Source organism: Camellia sinensis, chromosome 10 (assembly GCF_055761805.1).
Source record: "Camellia sinensis isolate YWXY chromosome 10, ASM5576180v1, whole genome shotgun sequence".
NCBI lineage: Eukaryota > Viridiplantae > Streptophyta > Magnoliopsida > Ericales > Theaceae > Camellia > Camellia sinensis.
Genome location: NC_138970.1, coordinates 136,601,260 through 136,622,098, shown reverse-complemented (window position 1 = coordinate 136,622,098; position 20,839 = coordinate 136,601,260). Strand labels below are relative to the sequence as shown.

The following is a 20,839-nucleotide window of genomic DNA, read 5'->3' as shown; positions in this document are numbered from 1 at the left end:
GCACATAGCCTCATGGTAAGCATGCTATTCATGGCAACACTCACACGCATGCAAGGATGCTAAAGCATAAAAACTCACCGAGTACTCCAAGCCAAAATAGAAATTATGTTAGAAATCATGTGTGATCCTAAGTATACAGAAATGCCTAATGCAACACATGCGAAAATGCAACTATAGTAGGCTCGGCTATTCTAAGATGGTGCATGAAATGCTACAGCTACCATGTATTCAATTTGGAATTGAAAGTACGATGCAGTTAGTATGGTGCGCCGAGCCCGGTGCATGCAATACAGATGAATGATGCAAACATGCTGTCATACTGAATGCTAATTTATTTAAACATGCCCTAATCTAACCATCATAAGCGGATAAATAAAAGGGAGAAAGACGTGGGGTTGGAAGACATACATCACACACACGCACACTTATTACAGTTGTGCCCTCACTCAGAGGGTCCGAATAAATATACAGTCCAAATATTACAGTCCCAAATAAAAGAATATTACAGTCCGAAATAATATTACAGAATTCTAATTAATTAATGAATTAACTAGAAAGCAAATAAACTGGCGTGCAAGCCAGGGACTGCCTTGCTTCTGGTGGATGATGCATGTCCGGGTTGTCTTGCGCGGAAATCCACCGGAATGCCCCAATTAGCCTCTGTTTACACCTGTTCTTGAAATGCGTGCCAAGTCCCAAAAAGTCGCTGATTCTCCGTTTTGCTGCAACAGAGAGCAGGAAAGGGGCATAGCAATGTATTTGCACAAATATATGCATGTCTCGATCCTCGTGCCACCAATCGCGCATACCGAGGCATGATGGCCGAGGAATCGAAATGCACAACTCAATATAGGATGAATGCACATGGAACTACAGCTAAAACCTAACCCCATCATGGATAATCCGGAGTGTCGATGACTGGGGAATTGAGACACATTCCGTCACTCGGAGTACGAAATGTACCTCGATTCCCGTGCCCGGACTAACTCCTATTCCGGACACGATGCAATATGCATGATATGCATGAAATGTATCTAAGATGCGATCCTAACATACACAATGCTAAAAATGAGGTGCCTCGAAATGCGTGCACACGGGCACGCAAACCGGGGCGATGACAGAATGATGAAAATGAGATGCCTCGAAGTACGTGCACACGGGCACGCAAACCGAGGCGATGACAGATATGATGAAAAATGAGGTGCCTCGAAATGCGTGCACACGGGCACGCAAACCGAAGCGATGATAAATGCGGTGAAAATGAGAAGGAAATGACAAATGGGCTTATACCAACATGAGTGAGCCTCAGCCACACTCACATAGGATGCCAGCGGATAAAAAAGGAGTGCCTCGAAATGCGTGCACACGGGCACGCAAACCGAGGCAATGATAAAATGTGATGAAATGATATGGAAATGACAAATGGGCTTATACCAACATGAGTGAGCCTCAGCCACACTCACATAGGATGCCGTCGGATAAAAATGGAGTGCCTCGAAATGCGTGCACACGGGCACGCAAACCGAGGCGATGCTAAAATGACATGGCAATGACAAATGGGCTTATACCAACATGAGTGAGCCTCAGCCACACTCACATGGGATGCCAGCGGATAAAAAAGGAGTGCCTCGAAATGCGTGCACACGGGCACGCAAACCAAGGCGATGGCAGAATTTAATGAAATGACATGGAAATGACAAATGGGCTTATACCAACATGAGTGAGCCTCAGCCACACTCACATAGGATGCCGTCGGATAAAAATGGAGTGCTTCGAAATGCGTGCACACGGGCACGCAAACCGAGGCGATGATAGAATGATGAAAATGAGATGCCTCGAAGTACGTGCACACGGGCACGCAAACCGAGGCGATGGCAGATATGATGAAAAATGAGGTGCCTCGAAATGCGTGCACACGGGCACGCAAACCGAAGCGATGATAAATGCGGTGAAAATGAGAAGGAAATGACAAATGGGCTTATACCAACATGAGTGAGCCTCAGCCACACTCACATAGGATGCCAGCGGATAAAAAAGGAGTGCCTCGAAATGCGTGCACACGGGCACGCAAACCAAGGCGATGGAAGAATTTAATGAAATGACATGGAAATGACAAATGGGCTTATACCAACATGAGTGAGCCTCAGCCACACTCACATAGGATGCCGTCGGATAAAAATGGAGTGCCTCGAAATGCGTGCACACGGGCACGCAAACCGAGGCGATGATAAAATGTGATGAAACATGGCAAAAATGATATGCAAGCATGCCAATGGAATTTCAGCAACAAAATATGGGGGAAAACAGTCCCGAAATGAAGCGAAATGACATGAAATGCAAGGAAATGCCCCGAAATGCAACATTAGGCATTCGAAATGGCCTATAGCCATGCCAAACATGCACAATATGGACATGCAATGCAAAGACAGAAGCTAGACAGTCCCAAAAAATGCACTTTCATAGTTATAAACATGGCCAAACAGCAAGCATAGGTAAGGGAAAAATAGCATACAAGAATAGGGGCCAAAAGAGGGGTAATGAAGCAAGTGGTATAAGATAAACCCAAACTGAAAAATTTCCTTCTACAACACTGAAGATGGGCCAAAAATATGAACATTTACAGTATATGGCAGCCTCAAAATCAGTATACAAACATGCTAAAAATATGATGCAAAATGAGGCTCAAAAGGTGCTAAAGCATGAAGTATACAAAATAATCACCAAACAGAAAGAAAGTGTGAATAAAACATGAAGTATAGGCCAAAATAAGGCCACTTTCAGTTCGGACCAAGGTCCAAAAACAGAAGCAAAGAGGGCTATCAATTTATACAAAAAATGGGGCCAAATAAGAGATTGAACTACAAGTGCCACATGGAAACACCAAACAATGTTGAGCCCTTCTCCAATGTTGAAGAGGGGCTCAAAATAAGCCTTATATCAGTTTACAACATGCTCGAAAATAAATTGCTCATAGGTCAAAAAAAGCATACAAAATCATGACATACAACATGGTCAATGAAGCAAGTATATTATGGAGGGCTCAAACAAGGTTGAGCCCTTAATGAGAAGTGAAGATGAGCTCAAAATATGGCCCTTTTCAGTTAGGACCGAAGCTTGAAACCAAAAAGAAATGAGGCTTAGAAATAGATCAAAGGAAAGGGTCAAAAGGATCAAAGTGTAACTTACCCTTGAAGATCTAGACTTTGGTTGCTTCTTGGATGGATTTGCTGCTCCTTTGGCCTTCAAGAACCCTTCCTAGCTGCTGGAAATGAGATAGTGGTGGTAGAGCTTGGTGGTATAGAAGGAATGGAGGTTAATGGACTTAGGGTTTTTGAAGAATTGAAGAAGATGAAGATGGAGTTGGCTATGGAGCTTTTAAGATCAAATTTTCTAACCCTCAAGAAGAAGGCCCTCAGCTGGTTATAAGGTCAAGAAAGGGGGTGTAAAAAGGGGGGTGCAAAGGAGAGCAAAACTCTCTCCCAAAATATCCCCCGGATACAGAAAATATCTGGGGGATATTGCCTCACAGCTGGAAGGGGCACAGTGAGGAGAGCACGGCCGGCCGCTCACTTTTGCTGGAGGTGGCCGGCCGGCCACACCCCCTAGCCGGCCGGCTAGGGGTCAAAAGGGTCAACCATCTTTTCTGGCCGGCCAAGTATTGGGGAGGTAGGCCTATGTGTGTACAACACAACCATGTAATTGAAATTCCAAGAAAGTGGGCCCAAGGGGTTCAACAATGGCTCGGAAAGAGGGGGTCAAAAGGGTCAAGTTGACTTACTGGCCGGCCATGAACTTTTAGGGGCCTCTCAGGTGTGTACATCACAGATATGTGGTTCAAAGTTCGAGAAAAAAGGTCCAAGGGGTTCAACATTAGCCCGGAAGAAAGGGGTCAAAAGGGTCAGGTGACCTTAATGGCCGGCCATGAACTTTTAGGGGCCTCTCTGATGTGTAGATCACAGATATGTGGTCGAAAGTTGGCAACGCTAGCTCTAAGGTATTCAACATTAGCCCGGAAGTGCGAAAAACGGGCGCCGGGAGGCTCGGGAGGAGAGATAACTGGCTGCTGCAACAATTGCTGGCCTCCCGCCCTTCAGTGACCTTCCCTGTGATAAAACAGAGGTACCTGCCAAAAATGAGCGAAAACCGTTGCAAAACGAATGTTCCGGAGCCAAAACACGCAGTTCGGGGTCCCGGAAATGGGCCGTTAAGCACCGAAAATTGTATTTGACCTCGAAGTGGGTTTCTCAGCCCTCAGTGTCCCTCAAAATGGATGAAATAGGATGTATGCCAAAAATCGGAGCAAAAGGAGATGGTTAAGCGGTCCCGAACCGAGGCACACGGCCTGACGGCTCCGAAAACCGGGAACCGGACTCCGAAATGGGCAAAATGGCCTACGGCCACCAAATGTAGCCTACGGACATTGAGAGATGGTCTACGGGACCTCTCCCTCCCCTCAGGAAAAGAAACGGAGAAAACCGAGTCTGGTTCGCAAACCGAGACAAGGCGCAGAAAAGGGTTTGGAAGTCCGGAGGCAGGGCTCACAGCCGCGACTCTGAAACTTCTGAACAAGCACATTATGCAACATCACCAAGCGCTTAATCGGTGACGTCTGAGTCTTAAGGTCGGTCAAAAATGGGGTGTCTACACCAAGGTTTTTGAACTTTTGTTTTCTCTTTCGGTCCCTTTGACTGATGTCTATAAATGATCCTTGGTTTATGATATGATAGTTTCTGAATGATCCTAGACATGTATTATTTGATTATTTATGTGATGTGTGAGTTAATACATATATATATATATATATACATGTGAAAGGTTTTTATTTTGCCATATATGCACAGTTCATTGGACAATGATTTACATTTTGATTCCGCTTTTGGCCCCCTATTATTAATCATGATTTGATTTCTGTCTGAGGCTATAGGTAATCTCATAATTACTGGCCGGTTATGATCCTCATCTTAGGGACGGGATTGCATTGTGACAATAACAGTGCAGACAGAGCATTTCCAAAAGATGTTTGTCCTTTCTATCCCTTCCTATCATGAAGATACTCAAGGAGAGGTAGACTTGCTTCACAGAGCATCAAACGTCACAAGATAGTATGCGATGATCATAGAAGCGGCTAAAATGAAAAAAAAAAAAACTAACAAATGATGATAATTAAAGCTAAAAACTTCAAATGAAGAAATGGTTCAAACCTACTATATCTCATAGTGAATAAGGGTAAATGCATACTCGAATTAGAGATAATAGGTTAATGAGAACCATTTTAGGTGAAAGCCTTGGAAACAAGAGGTTGCATCATTGAAGAAAGAAATTAGAGACTTTTCTTTCTACTCATAGAATATGGGTTGACATCAATTTCCATGCTTCTCAAGGAACTAGAAAAAGAGTTTCTAATATTTTTTGTTGAAGGGCTCTTGTTTTGCTTCAAAGAGAACAAAATCAAAACTAAAAGAAAACAAATAAAACAACTCAAAAATGATTGTAAGCTCCTTTTCCTACTCATGGAATAAAGATGAGACATCCATTTCCATGCTTCAAAGTGGAACTAGAAGAGAGTTTTCAACACTTTTTGATAAAGAGCTCTATATGAGCAACAATGGGAATAAGGGAGAAAAATCAAAAATCAAGCTAACTATCAAAGTTTAAACACACAACTCGTCAAAGTCGTTGACAACTCCTCTTTTATTCATGGAATAAGGATGAGATATCCATTTCCATGTTTTGAAAATGATCGAGAAGAGAATTTTTTAACACTTTTGACATGGAAGCTATCACCTAGCTTCGAGGTAAACAACAATATCATGAAAGCGAGAGATTTACAGCTAGTTAATCAAACTTGTGGTGGGATGGCTAAGCTCTAAACCTCCCATGACCACAAGGTTCCAATGCACTGGGGAAAGCTATACGAACAAAAGTAAAGCGATCAACTCAGACAGATTGACGGCTATATCCTAAACACTCCAAATTTGTGTGGACTATTATGCTATTACAATAGTGAAAGTATTGTATTCAAAGCATAGAAAATAAGAAAACATATTCAACTTGGTCATATCATAGAAGTCATGTAACGGGGAGGACTAGAACCCTTGTAGTCCATATTCAAATTAATTAGGACATTAAAAAGCCCACAAACACACACACACACACATACACAAAACAATGCTAAAATTAAGAGAAAACAACAAAGGGAAAAAAAGTGAAGGGAAGCTAGAGTTAACAACTAGTAATCAAGCCTAAAGCAGGGTGGCCAATCCCTCCACTTTTTGTATACTTAATCACATATTCCAACCCTAAAACAACTTAAAAAACCGTATACAAAACAAGGAAAAGAGAGGAAAAGAGTAAAAGAGAAGTAGATGAAAAGGATGCAAGGCTTTACCTCTTGAAGAGAGAAGTAACTTCTTTGTTATCAAACTTCAATCCCAACACCTTTAATCTGAAATATTGTTTGAAACTTAAGCAAAAAGCTTCAAGAACAAGCTCTAATGGTGTATGTATTGTGTATGTATAGCTAAAGGTGATATTGAGATCAAGAAAAGCTTTGCAAGGAAAGGGTATGCTTTAAGCACCTAACAACCTCAAAAGCCTTTTGAGAATTTTTCTAACCCTAAATTCTGAAGGGAGAGGGTCTATTTGTAGAATTTGAGGTGTTTTGGTCGGAAATATCTTCAAAAAAGGACATCTAGAAAAAACCCGCTAGATACATTGCCTATCGCCAATGAAACCCAGCCGGGTCCCAAAACCCACGGCCGGGTCTAAAAGCTGCCTTCTAGGCTACTGTTATATGGCTAGTGTAAGTTGGAGGGAAGGACAAGGTTTAAAACATTTTGGTCAAAATGGGGTGTAAAGTTGGAATTAGAGCTTGAATCCGGATTTCTTTGCTCAAGATTCAAAAGATCGCATAGTGTAACTTTTTATCATCGGGTGTTCGGAATGAAGCGCCCAAGTCTTGTGGGCGGTCAAAATGGGGTGTCTACACAATACCTAATATTTTGTTTACACAAATGATCTTCATTACGAAATTTATAATATGAATAGTTCAAATTATCATTGCAGGTCTAGAATGGAACCCACAAAAGAGAGCATAAATGAATATAGATTACAGTGGAATGGAAATGAGCCATGCACTACTATTGAAATTTCGAAAGGGTTGAAGTTCTCTCATGTTCACAACTCAACATGAGAGAACTAAGGGGCCCATGAGATCCACTTGTGAGATCCACCATAGATTCCTATTCAATGATTCAAACCGTTCATTTTGTAGAGTTTCTAATGTATATCATCCAAAAAATTAGATTGATTCAATAATCGTAATCTTTTTATTTTATCAAGTTTGTCTCAAAAAAATAGAGGGTTATTTTCAAAAGTATATTTGTCGTTCATTTTTTCGGAGATATGTGATAAAACGAAAATGTTATAATTATTGGATCAACCTAAATTTTTCATCGATGATGTACATTAGAGGCCTTACAAAATAAACCTTTTGGATCATCAAAATGGGACATGTGGTGGGAACCCTCTAGTCCTCTAATGTTGAGATATGAACATGATAAAAGTCTAACTCATTTCAAGAAATCACTCATCTATTAACATCTTTTTCCCAAAGACCGCTTTTGTGTAATTCACCCAATGTAAAATGGTTGGGTTGGTTTTTTTTAATATAGTTATTGTAATAGCTAGCTCATTGAGTAATTAAAATAAGTTGTTATTAGTTATAATAGCAAACATGCCTCATTCAAATAATCCCTTGAAGATACTCTAATGGAATGATCATTTATTCTACCGAACCAAACACATTTCCTTCCAGTAAACCAAACATTATCTTAAGATATTAGCTGCTTAACAATTTCAAGAAACACATGATCATGTGAATTCTTGTATTAGGAATAGATTATGAGTGGTGCTATTTACCCTTATCAACACCTGACCATATGAATTCTTATATTATGAATGGATTATCTGTGGTGCTATTTACTCTTACTTTAGGACCCCTCATCTCTTTCATTTTTTTTTTTTTTAAATTCAAATTTTTTCGAATCATAAAACTTCATTTTTATCCTCATCTCTAATCTTCTAACCTTAATTCCCCAAACCCACCCTAATCCCACCAGTCATCCTCATCACCTCTGGCCATCATTGCCCACCCTCTCCATCACCTCAACTTCGCTCCTCACCTATGATTTGCAACCACATCACGCTCTTCTCACAGTCACCTGTAGCTTGATTTTCGTGCTCCTTTCGGATACGATAGCCCTATAATTCGGACTCTTGTGGTTCTGAATCTGATTTCACAAGTGCAATGTGAAATAGATAAACACAAATGAGTCAAAATCTGGCAATTCTTTTGGAAAATCAATTTTGAATCAAAATGCCAAAAATGGACTGCTTTACCAGATTTTAGAGTCGCCACTTAAATGTTTTTGGAAAATTTAGAAAACCCGTGACTCGTGCCAAAGGCCACTTATTCGTCATCACCAAAATGTCTCAGCTCAGGAACTTAGGTATGAGAGCGAAAGATCATGGATTGAGCACCCCACTCACCCGATCAAAGATCGGCCTCTACTAATCATGATGTGATTTTTATTTACATTATATGGTCTTGTTCCAGTTATTAGGCTAACTTTACTAGGTGATGCACATAAGTATAGACCTATTCATAAAATTTGGAATGCATTTATTTTATGTTTGTTTGAAAATTGTTTTGAATACATGTCACTTGAAAAAGCAATATTGTATTGACATTAATCAAATTATTCCAACTTAAGTAAAGAGGCCTTTATCCACTGGCATTCAAACATGTATATCACTTAAGCGCTTAGCCTCATGAAATATGTTTGATATGGCAACAATCACACACATGCTGTCACGCCCCAAACTCGCCCCTAAAAGTTCGGGCATGACCCATACAGAAACGGACACTTAACCTGCTATACGTAATATATGGGGCCATGGCGGAAGCACTAAAATTTAACATAATAACAAACTCCATTGAGCTACCTCTAATATGCCAGGATCACATGCATCATATACATTATAATAACCAGTCACAGGCCAAAATTATACTGTGAGCATCAGTCATATAGATATACATATACAGCCCCCGCCCTAAGATTGGGCATATGCAAAAACATTGAAGTCATGTACATTTAACCTTAAATGAGTAATAAAAAAAAAACAAGACAATGTCTTAACAAAACTTCACAAAACTGAGTGATCTCGCTTAGTGCCTGGACTCGTAAAGGTTGACAAAAGGGGACGAACGTCCTAGTTGGTTACCTACAGGAACAGACATACGGAGGGTGAGCCAAGCTCAGTGAATAGTAATACATAAATAAAATACTGCTTAACTTGAAACATTGTATAATAGAAATACACATGGATTCGTAACATCTCAATATTTATTGAACCATAAATTGTGTCTAATATGCTTTGGAAATAAGTGAGGATAGACATACGAACTAAATGCAACTTTTCAAATGTTCCTGAAAATGGGTCTCCGCTCGAGCGGACCATGCAATTTCTGAAATTCTACAATGCCAAGTAAAGTTCCAACCTGGTATTCAAAGCTTCAAACATGTACTTTCATATACTAATGCAGCATTCACAATGCGGGTCTGAATCTGTTCTTATTCATTATAGACTTAGATCTTATCCTGAAATATATTGGCTTGAATATAATGGTTTGGATTAATATCCTTGTATACTGTGGCACAAACCCTTAATCATGGTGGCACGAAGCCCATTAACATAGTGGCGCAAGGCCTTTAGATACTTACCAAGCTTCAAAACATATACTTACTAAGCTTCAAAACACATACTTACTAAGCTTCAGAACATATACTTATCAATCTTTAAACATATGCTTACCAAACTTTAAAACATATACTTAAGCATACAATGCAAAGTCCACATGATTTGTTTGAGTTTGTTTCACTTTATAGGCCCTTTCTTGAAACATATCAGCTTGAACATAATGGTTGGCTTAAAGCCCTTGAATGGTGTGGCATAAGCCCTTAAACATTGGCATAAAGCCCTTGGAAGGTGGCATAAAGACCTTGAAAGGTGGCATAAAGCCCTTAAACATTAGCATAAAGCCCTTGGAAGGTGGCATAAAGCCCTTGCAAATTGGCATTAAGAATGCCCTTGTAAATTCTTGTATGAACTCAAGAGGTGTCTCACACGGGTTCTAGCGGTGACTCACAATGTAGCACTTAGTCCCGTGTAGCACTTTGTTTCATAACGTAGTTACTTCCATCATATGGCCAAAGGCCCATAATCTTAAAGAATGAAAACACTTCATTTTTCCTCCTTTCTTTATATACACACATCAAAACATAACGTAATTACATATCGTGTATAAACAAGGTGTTAATGACAATCATTAGCTATATGTATGAAGCAGATAATGGTACTACTACTCACAGTGCTATAACGGAGTGCTTGTCCTTCTCAGGTTATGCCCTACACATGTAAACAACTTATACATTAAGGGCATCAAGCACAAATTCCAGAAATACTAGAGGGTTAAGCACGTAGAACAGAGCAAACAATATTTTGCAGCATGAAGTTTCAAACCTGCTTCTCCAACTCAATATATATATATAAAAGATTACTAGTCTTACAAAATACATTATGGAATTTATACCCATTCCTCTTCTATTCAAAGAAAGAAAGGATTTTTATGAACATTTCCATATTCCCCAAAACTCCTTAAATTTCTAGTGTTTCCACTAAAAAAAAACAAACATTTCCCCATCCCCATAAGAAATCCTATTAACTCATTCTCTTGATTTAATAATTAAGCAAGCCCACAAATATTTAGCAAAATGATTTGAGATTAAACCCATTCTTGAAAACTTCACATTTTAGGTCACAAAAATTAATATCAACATAGTCAATACCATCCCACATAATCATCACAATTCAACATATCTCAAAAGGAATTCTTAAATTCCATTTCGACATTCCATAATCGAATTTATATCATCCACATTATCAATAAATCTTTTCCCCCAAATTTCCCCTTTATTAAAACATAATTCACAATGCATTTAACAAAGCTCAATCGCAAAGTTTAAACATAATTTTCAAACATAACCAAATTCCAATTAAATTTGAACACATCTAATTCAACCTACCACTTTCATGATTCAACTATCAATTTGGGCCAAATCATGGATTATCATCAAAAATCAACCTAGGGTTTCTAAGAAATCTACAAATTTCAAATAAAATTTTAAATCTTCCCATTTATTAGGCACCCTAGGTCCATAACCCATAAACCATACTCTAAACCCCATAATAGAATCCCAACATACCTCAAAAATTTCGAAATTCCATTCAGTAGAAAGTGGTGATCTCCTCTTATTCTCCATCCTTGATGCAAGATCCATGGTTGATTTGTTGAAAAAAGTGGAGGAAATCAAGGTTTTGGGAGCTAGGGTTTCGGACATGGAAGAGGGAAGAAGAAGAGAGGAAAAGAAAATCTAAGAAATGACTCAAAAATCACGTTTTTGAGCTGCTGCCCCGCACATCGCGGCACATGCGCCGCATTTCCCGCACATGCGGTCCTACTTTCAGCACAGATATGAAAACTTCAAACAGGCGTAACTCTCTCATCCGGACTCCGTTTAAGGTCATTCTTGTGTCCAAATTGTAGCCCCAAAAATAGGCTTTCCAATGGTTCTAACCTCACATCCAAATTCTAAACGTGGAAAAAGAAAAGGGCAAAAGAGTAACAGCTGATCGTGGGCGATTTGATCGAATTAAAGTTTTTGGTCCAATCTTACCTCACCATCATATTACCACCACAATCAATACCCCAAAATAAAATAGGGAGGTTCCAAATACACTAATAAAAATGCCACAGATATAAATCACTTTTTACAGAAAGCAAGTAAATACACAGAATAACAGATCGAAAATATACTAGAAACAGATATGAGGGTCGGGTTATTACACATGCAACATGCTAAAAATAAGTGATCGCCTAGTACTCCAAGGCAAGCCATACAAAGAAAAATAATTAGAAAGCACGCATGCTCCTAAACAATGCAATATGACTAATGCGACACACATAAAGATGCAACTAACTAGTTCGGCTAGCATAGATTTGATTCAATCCAAGACATGGGATAAAGCATGTATTCGAGCAAAGAAATGTGATTTTTACATTGGTTGGAATGATGAGCCGAACCCTTATGTATGCAAGACGAATGGATGCAAGTCATGGAACAATGCTAAGTAAACATGATGCTCTATGCTACCATTGTAAGCGGGTAAATAAAAGGGAGAAAGAAATGGGGGATGGAAGACATACACCACATTATTACATGTTTTGCCCACATGCAAGATGGTCTGAATGAGTGTCCAAGTGTCCGAATTAAACTAACTATTACAAATCCAAACAAATAGTGAATTAGCTAAACTAATTACTTATTACAAATTTTGGAATGAATAATAAATAACTAACTGCCTAATTTATTACAACAAAGGCATTATGATATGAATTACAACAATAATAATTACAACAATGAAATTGTAACAAGATTATGTGTAACAATAACATGAATAACATTAATAATGCATAAGAATCGGATGTGCGCTCATACGAATAGTCTACAGAAGCTACTTTGTCTGCCTTTCTGGGAATCTGCCCTGTTTCACCCTTAGCCACTGCCCCCTGTTTCTGCCAAAATACCCTGTCTACCAAACATTAGAGCCCAGTCGATCCCTAATGAGGCCCGACCTGGTCCAAATAAGGCCGGCCGCGCCCTAATTTTTTGCAACAATCTGCTTTTGTGCTCCGGAGTGAAAATAGTGCAGACAGAGCAACTGTAAGCTCTATTTGTCCTTCCTCTTCTTCTTTGTCATGGGGAACATCAAGAGAAGGACAGACTTGGTTCCAAAATCAACAATGAGCACATGTTGATGGCTTGATGATTTTGAACACAATTGAACAAAAACTTAATAAATGTAGTGAAGGACAACTACCCTTCCCTCTTATCATGAATTTAGCTCAAAGAGGAAGGTAGACACGCCTCAAGTCTTATCAAAATATCATGAATCAATAAGTGACAATTCTTGAAGCAATGGACTTGGCATAACGTCCGGCCAAATCCAACCAATTCTAAACATTTTTTTTATGTTGGTTTCATTGATTTTAAGCCAATTTTTATTAGTCCTTTCCATTACTTAATCAATTTGTCCAAAGTGATGGTTAAGTTCACTAAATGAGAAGACATGTCAAACGAGAAGTGATTCATAGCATGAAATGGAGACTATGCCTTGATGATGAACCTCCGTAGAGATTAAGCAATTGAGCATAGGTCTCTTGCTCATGCTTTGAATAACAATTAATCGTTTGAAATAGCTCTCAAACAAACAAAAGAAAAGAAGAAAAGAGGGATGGTGCAGAAATGAAAGTTGATTATTAACATGGAACTCTTTACATAACTAGGTAGTAAAGAAAAGCTATCAACATGAATGACTTGGTATCTAAGGCCTAAACACTCGAAGCCATGAGGATGTACAACACAACAAACATAGTCAAAGCATAAACTAATTAAATGAATTAAAACTATCCTAAACAGCCCCTAATATGTAGAAAATAGTGGCTAAAAATTATGTTTAAGAGCACAAAAAGATAAGAAATAACAAGGCTAGCAAATAAGAGCAAAGAGAGGTGGCTGACCCCTCAATTTTTGGGACTTTTAAACCATGTTTTTCAGCCCTTTTAAACGCTAAAAATTAGTTTGAAAGCCAAGAAAAATAGTGGCAAAACTAAGGAGATGAGCTATGAAGAAAGGTGTAAGAAAAGGTGTTAACCCTTTCTACCTTTGGTAGCTATTCAACCCCAAGTTCGAATACTTGAAATGGATTCAAAACAACACAAAGATACAAGAAATAGATAGAAAGAGACAGAAATGAAAGCAAGAGAAAAGGTGACAAGCTTATATTTCTTGAAGAGAGCAAGCTTTGGTTGTAAACCAAACTTGATCCTAGCACATTCTCAAGGTTGAATTATGATTCACAAGTGTCAACCAAGGTCCTAAGGTTTAGCTCTAAGAATGTGTATGGTGTATAGATATAGTTCAAGGATGATAAAATATCTCAAAGCTAGCTTGCACAAGAAGAAGGAGTTCTCAAGGGAGTTTTTGCTTCTTTGAAATTTTTCTGACCCTCAACACAGTGGGATCAGTTCGCATTTATAGAATTTGAGCAAATTAGGTCACAAATATCTTCAAAAATAAACAGCTGGCAGGCTCCCGTCCAGAACAGTATTTCTCGCCAACAAAGCACGACCGACTCCAAATGGCCTCGGTCGGCCCCCAATGAGGAACGACTGAGCCCCAATGTGCTCCCATGTTCCTATGTTTAAGGCTCAGTGTAGGGTGGCACAATGTTGAAAAAGGGACCTCTGAGGTAAGAATAGTGTAAATATGAAGGTTTTGGGATTGTTTCAGAGCTTGAGCTTAAATTCCTCTGTTGAGAATTTGAATCATACATAATGTAGCGTTCATCATCAAGTGCACAGGACAAAGCGCCCAAATCTTACGGGCAATCAAAATTGGGGTGTCTATAGTTACCCCTCTTTGACAGAGCTCAAAGTTATAAAATGACGTGAGTGAATGTCAAAGCCCAAAGACGATCCATTTGATGAGGCCGTAAGACTTGGGCAAAAAAATAAATGAAAATACAATTGATTGAACCCAAAGGTTGCCTACGTATCCCTTTGCAAGGAATCAAACTTGCGTAGTTCAGGGGCATAATACATAATGATATATAATGCATTTTGAAAGTTGGACTTATACATTGCACGGAGCCGGATACTTTTGAAAAACTCATGAGCATGCAATACAATGCAATAAGTAATAGTAGAATAACCACACCCATGACCAAACCATGCCTCACATGGAAATGAGAAAGCAAACAACAAGCCCAAACACGTCTCACATGAGAGGAGGATGAAAGATACAAACCAAATCGTGTCTCACACAGAAAGAATGTAAGAAAATGTAAGCCAAAACTACGTCTCACGTAGAGAAGGGAAAAGCTCCTAACTGCGTCTCACACAGTGAGGGTAGAGGATAGTGTGAACAACAGGTGCACCTGATGTTTTTAACCGGGTAAAATAACTCCAAGCACGTCTCACGCGAAATGAGGGAAGATGGTGTGAACACCAGACGCACCTAATTTTTTAACCGAGGAAAATAACTTCGAGCACATCTCACACGAAAGGAGGAAAGATGGTGTGAACACCAGGCACACCTGATATTTTTAACCGAGAAAACAACAACCTAACGCGTCTCACGCGAAAAGAGAAAAGATGGTGTGAACACCAGGCGCACCTGATATTTTTAACCGAGAAAACAACTTCGAGCGCGTCTTATGTGAAAGGAGGAAAGATGGTGTGAACACCAGGCGCACCTGATGTTTTTAACCGAGGAAAACAACTCCGACCGTGTCTCACATGAAAGGAGGAAAGATGGTGTGAACACCAGGTGCACCTGATATTTTTAACCAAGAAAACAACAACCTAATGTGTTTCACGCAAAAGGAGGAAATATGGTGTGAACATTAGTTGCATTTGATATTTTTAATCGAGAAAACAAGATCCTAAAGTGTCTCATGAGAAAGGAAGAACTCGAATCGGCAAAAGAGGAAACAAATTCAAAACTTGACATAGCGAGAATAGAAGGACTCGGAGAATGAATTCAAGGAGGTAACCCAATTACAACGTCGAAATGCGCATTTAACGTGAAGTTTAACAAACCAAACAAAGATACGTAAAATCAAAACAAACAAAATGTCACGACCCGAACCTGCCCCTATGGGTTAAGGCCATAACCGGCCAGTAATCATGAGATTACCTACTACCTCAAACCAGATAAAACGAAACTCATCAGAGTAAAGGGGCCAAACGGAAGCAAATTCAAAACTTTGTCCATAGAGCTGTGCTTATATGCAGACCATCACATTCTAAACATTTATGTGTTAATAACTCACATCAAAATATGTACCAACACAGAACATTGTGCATACAGGATCATACAAGTTTAAGTCAGTCGAACCTAAGACTTATATACAAAAGTAGTCCAATGCTTTCGCCAACATAACAAAAACTATGAACAAAGGACAAAAGTGAAGATAGTCTCGTGCGTGAGACGTTTAGGTTGACTCCTTAAAACTCTGACTGTTTCTCACAATTTCACCGAGGCTGGTTCTGGACGTCCCTTGGCTCACCTACATGTACGTGAATGAGCGTGAGCGAAAGCCTAGTGAATAATATCAAATAAGGTTAATACATAAGCAATCTTTGAAACAGTTACAGCAGACGGCCTTTGGTCCAATCACTTCGATCAATCGGCCTTCGGCCCAATCATTTATGTCAATCGGCCTTCGGCTCAATCATTTATGTCAATCGGCCTTCGGTCCAATCATTCATATCCATCGGCCTTTGGCCCAATCATTCATATCAATCGGCCTTCGGCCCAATCATTCATATCAATCGGCCTTTGGCCCAATCATTCATGTCGATCGGCCTTCGGCCCAATCATTCATGTCAATCGGCCTTCGGCCCAATCATTCATGTCAATCGGCCTTTGGCCCAATGTAGACACCCCATTTTTGACAGTCCTCAATACTTGGACGTCACCGTTTGAACACTCGGTGATTATCCATGTTTGTGTTCATTTGGAGTTCTCGGGAGTCTCGGCTACGCGCCCTGCCTCAGAATCTCCGAACTTGACCGTTTTGTGTCTGGTTTTGCACCAAATACTTGTTTTTTGCCTTGGAGGGGCAGGGAATGCCTTGTGAGGCATCCCCATACACCACCGGCAGTGGCTAGAGGCCACCGGCTGGTTTTTGCTTCCACCGGCAATGTATATTGCCGGTCGGCACCTTTTGTTGCCGGTCGGCACTCTTTTTTGTCAAAATGACATTTTTGGGCAACCGACCACTGTTCATCTACTTTATGTAGATATTTTGTGCCAGCTGTGATAGCTGGCACCAACTCTGCTTCCCTCCATACACGTGTATGGAGGGATTGCCCTCTAAGCAAGCTTGTTGTATAAGCTTTGCAAGAGGGAGTTCTATAAGAGGAGAGGCCTTCTCTTTGCTCTAGGTGAGAAACTTTGAAGGCAAAAACCAGAGCTTCCACATATAGATACACCCTATCTCTATATTTCCCTCTCTCTCCCCCCATGTGTGTGTTTCTTGGCCTAAAAGTGTGATTTTACCTTACTTTTGCACCAATACCCACACTATTACACCTTGCTCCGAGATTGAGGACTTTGAGGGTTGATTCTTGAGTTTTTGGGCTATTTTTTATCAAAAGAAGGAGGCTGCCTTGGCTGTTCTTGAAGTGTGCTTCAAGGGTGAGCATTTTACTTTAGTTTCCCCAAACTTGCAGTAGTCTTTTACCTATCTTACTTGATGATTTAGTTTTTGTGCATAACATAAAAAAGGCTTGTATTTTCATGCTTAAGAACTTTAATTAAGAGTCTTTCATGGTTTGAGTTCAAACTCACCCTCTTAGGCCTTATTTGGCCTTTTTGTTGCCTCTTTGGTAAGGCTTTATTTGCTTAAGTGTTTTGGTCTTCTCACCACTGAAAACCAGTGGATTTTCAGTGGTGAGGAAGGTGGTTTGAAGTCTTGCATAGGGGAGGGACACCCCTTTCCCTTCATTGTCTTGTTTCCTTGCATTTTGGCTTAAAAGGGTAACATGCATGCTTGATCATTTTTGGCCTCATTTTAGAAGTTTTTTGGGTGTTTTGGGTCATATATGATCTCTATTTTTGGCCGGATTTGTACCCATTTGCATGCTTAATATACTTGCTTTACATTCCTCCATTTGGCCTAGAATTGTATCTTGTGTTTAGGCCATGATTCTTGCACGTGTTGGCTTGGTTCCATGGAGGTGTTGGCATTATTTTACCATGCTTAAGGTTTGTTGGCAATTTATTTCAGTCATGCTTGCCTTGTTTGGTGTCACCTCTTTGTGTTTTGGCTTGTAAGCCTTGAGCATATTGACCTCCAACATGCATAGCTTAGGCCATCTTCATGATTTACCATTATTTAGGGTCATATTTCAGCCTATAAATCATGCTTGTATGCTTGCATTTGTGACCTCTTCCATGCTCTTAGGGTGTACCCTTTTATGCCTAGGAATGAGTCTTGGTGGATGCATTTCATGGGAGCCACCTAAGCTGTCACATTAGGAGGTTTTGGAGCCCCTTTTTGCACGTTAAAATTCTGTTTTTGGCTTGTCCAAGTCATGCCATGAGTGGTTTTGTTGATGGGGGTGAAGTGCCTTTTTTTTTGCCTTAAACTTAAGACCATTGGCTTGCTTGTTGGCATGAGTATTGGTCCACCTTTTGGACGCTTTTGGCCACTGTTTTGAGGTGGGTTAAGGTCTGCCCCTTTACCATTTTAAGCCACCATTGCATGCTTTGTTCATGTTTGTTGCATGGTTGCTTCATTAGATGTTGTAGCATGATTATTCTATTGCTTAAATTGTCCATATTTGATGCCTAAACATTACATGCTTGCCATATTAGTTGCATGACACTTGGTATGCCTTGTATCTTGATATCATGTTGCATTTTGAGCCATGTTTGCATAACATGCATTGCATTACTTGGTTTGGGGTGTCAAACCAAGTGTGAGGGTTACGGGGCGTTCATACCATAAGTGATGCAACGTGCCTTAACTCTCGGTCGCCGGGGCCTTTGACTTCAACATGATAAGGCCTTGGTCCTCATTTGTGTGTTGCATGCATCTTTTCATCAAATGGCAAGCTCGATCTCTTGGGCTATCATGCACCATTGATGGCTCGAGTATCGAGGGCCATGTTCCCCTGAGTTCAACACATGATGGGAGACATGACCATGTTCACATGTGCCTGAAATCCCATGCCATATGCTGTCTGTTCTCTGTTGCTGTCAAAACTGTCTCCTGTAGGAAGTTTCTGCCGACCGGCATAATTCAGTGCCGACCGGCCATTGGTGAAGGGCCGATAAGTCCAGAAGCAGCCGGTGGAAATTATGCACTGCCGGTGGGGTTTTCCCCCAGCCGGTGGTCCTCTGCAGTATGCAATAAACCCGTCCCAGCACTTTGGGATTTTTCAGAGGGACAGGGCAGTGTAAACAGAGACAGCCTTGGTATGGTACGGACTTTCCGGGCAAGGCGGGTTCGAGCATGCATCATTCGCACATCTCGAGGCGGAGGCTGTGGCTATCTCTCTCCTTCATTTTGCATTCTTTCTATTAATTAAGTAGAAATTTTGTAATAATTAATTTATTTGTTATTCGGACTGTAATATTTATTTGTACCCTCCGAGCAAGGGCAAATCTGTAATAAGTGTGGGTGACTGTGTGTATGTCTTCCAACCCCCACTTATTTCTTCCCTTTTATTTACCTGCTTATGATGGTAGACTAGGGCATATTTAAAATTAGCATACCTTATGCAATGGATGCGTGCATTCATACATTTGTCCTGCATGCACCGGGCTCGGTACATCATGCTAACTGCATTTGTATTTGAAATTCCAAATTGAATACGTGCATCAATTGGTTGCATTTCACATGCCATGTTTAGGTTAGCCGAGCCTACTCTAATTGCATCTTGCATGTGTTGCATTAGTCAACTTAACATGAACTAGGACACACATGTTTGCTAACTAGTTTATTGTTTTGGCACGGAGTACGATGTAAGTATTTATGTTTTAGCATACCGCATGCGTGTGAGTGTTTCCATGACAGTATGTTTGCCATGCGGCTAGATGCTTATATGAGATAAACTGTTTGAATGCCTGTGGGTGAAGGTTGGATTGTTTGAGTTGGAAAAATTCGTTGAAATCCGTGTTTTAGCCTACTTGCGAGTAGCAAACTCTAAAGCGCTTTTCAAAACAAACGGATATGTAATGTTTCTTTCCAAATTAGGCAATCTAGTCTATACTTGTTTACTGCGCGCATAACATAGTAATTCTAAGCTAATAATTGGTTTAAGAACACATAATACTTTCAAAAACGGATATCACGGTTAGTAGAGGCTGATCTTCGGATCGGGCGAGAGGGGGTGCTCATAGCTGACCTTCCCCGATCGTACCCAAGCTCCCGAGCCGAGACAACTCCGGTGATGACGGACATGTGGCCTTCGGCACCGAGTCAGGGTTTCCTAATTCCCCCATAAAAAATATTTAGGTGGCGACTCTGTATCTGGCAAAGCAGTTCATGTTTGGCACTTCTTTTCAAAAATCTGTTTGTCAAAACGATTTGCCGGATTTGGACTCTTTGGTTCAGATTAAGAACCGTGACACAAATCGAGTCCGACCTGTAGTGACCCCTTAAATGAACCGAACGGGAGCTCACCCTCCCGGGGCGTTCGGGGAAGTCTACAGTTTCTGGCGACTCTGCTGGGGAAAATTAGAGAGCTTGACTCGAACTCGTGATACCCTATTTTGATTTCATTTATGTGTCTCTTTGCGTTGCATGTGCATTGGTGCGCCTAGGAACACAGTGTTTGCCATCTGCCATTCCTGAACGGTTTGCCGGAGGCTTGTCTTGTCAAGACATGACCATAAGGCTGACCGGTTATGGGCTCTGACAGTATGGGAACACAAACCCCGGTTTTAACGGGGCACCCTTTTTGACCATTCAACCTAGTGCATATTCGGATCCATAGTGACCATTCCAAGCTAGGACAGGTTACTTACCCGATTATAGGTTGTTTGAAGCTGCTGCGTGCGTAGTGAAACCCTAGCTCCTGACAAAATAGGACAGGGAAACCCTACCCCAACATAGTGGTGTTTTGGCTCTTTTTACTTGC

General features: G+C 40.3%; 1 protein-coding gene across 1 annotated transcript in view; it reads left to right on the top strand.

The window, feature by feature from the left end:
* LOC145800718 (uncharacterized) overlaps positions 1–7,071 on the top strand; it is a 40,090-nt gene extending 33,019 nt beyond the window's left edge. The window contains exon 8 of the mRNA XM_082890447.1: positions 7,066–7,071. Within this exon, the coding sequence (XP_082746573.1) occupies positions 7,066–7,071 (6 nt within the window). The remainder of the gene's footprint in view (positions 1–7,065) is intronic.
* The last annotated feature ends 13,768 nt before the right edge of the window (positions 7,072–20,839 follow it).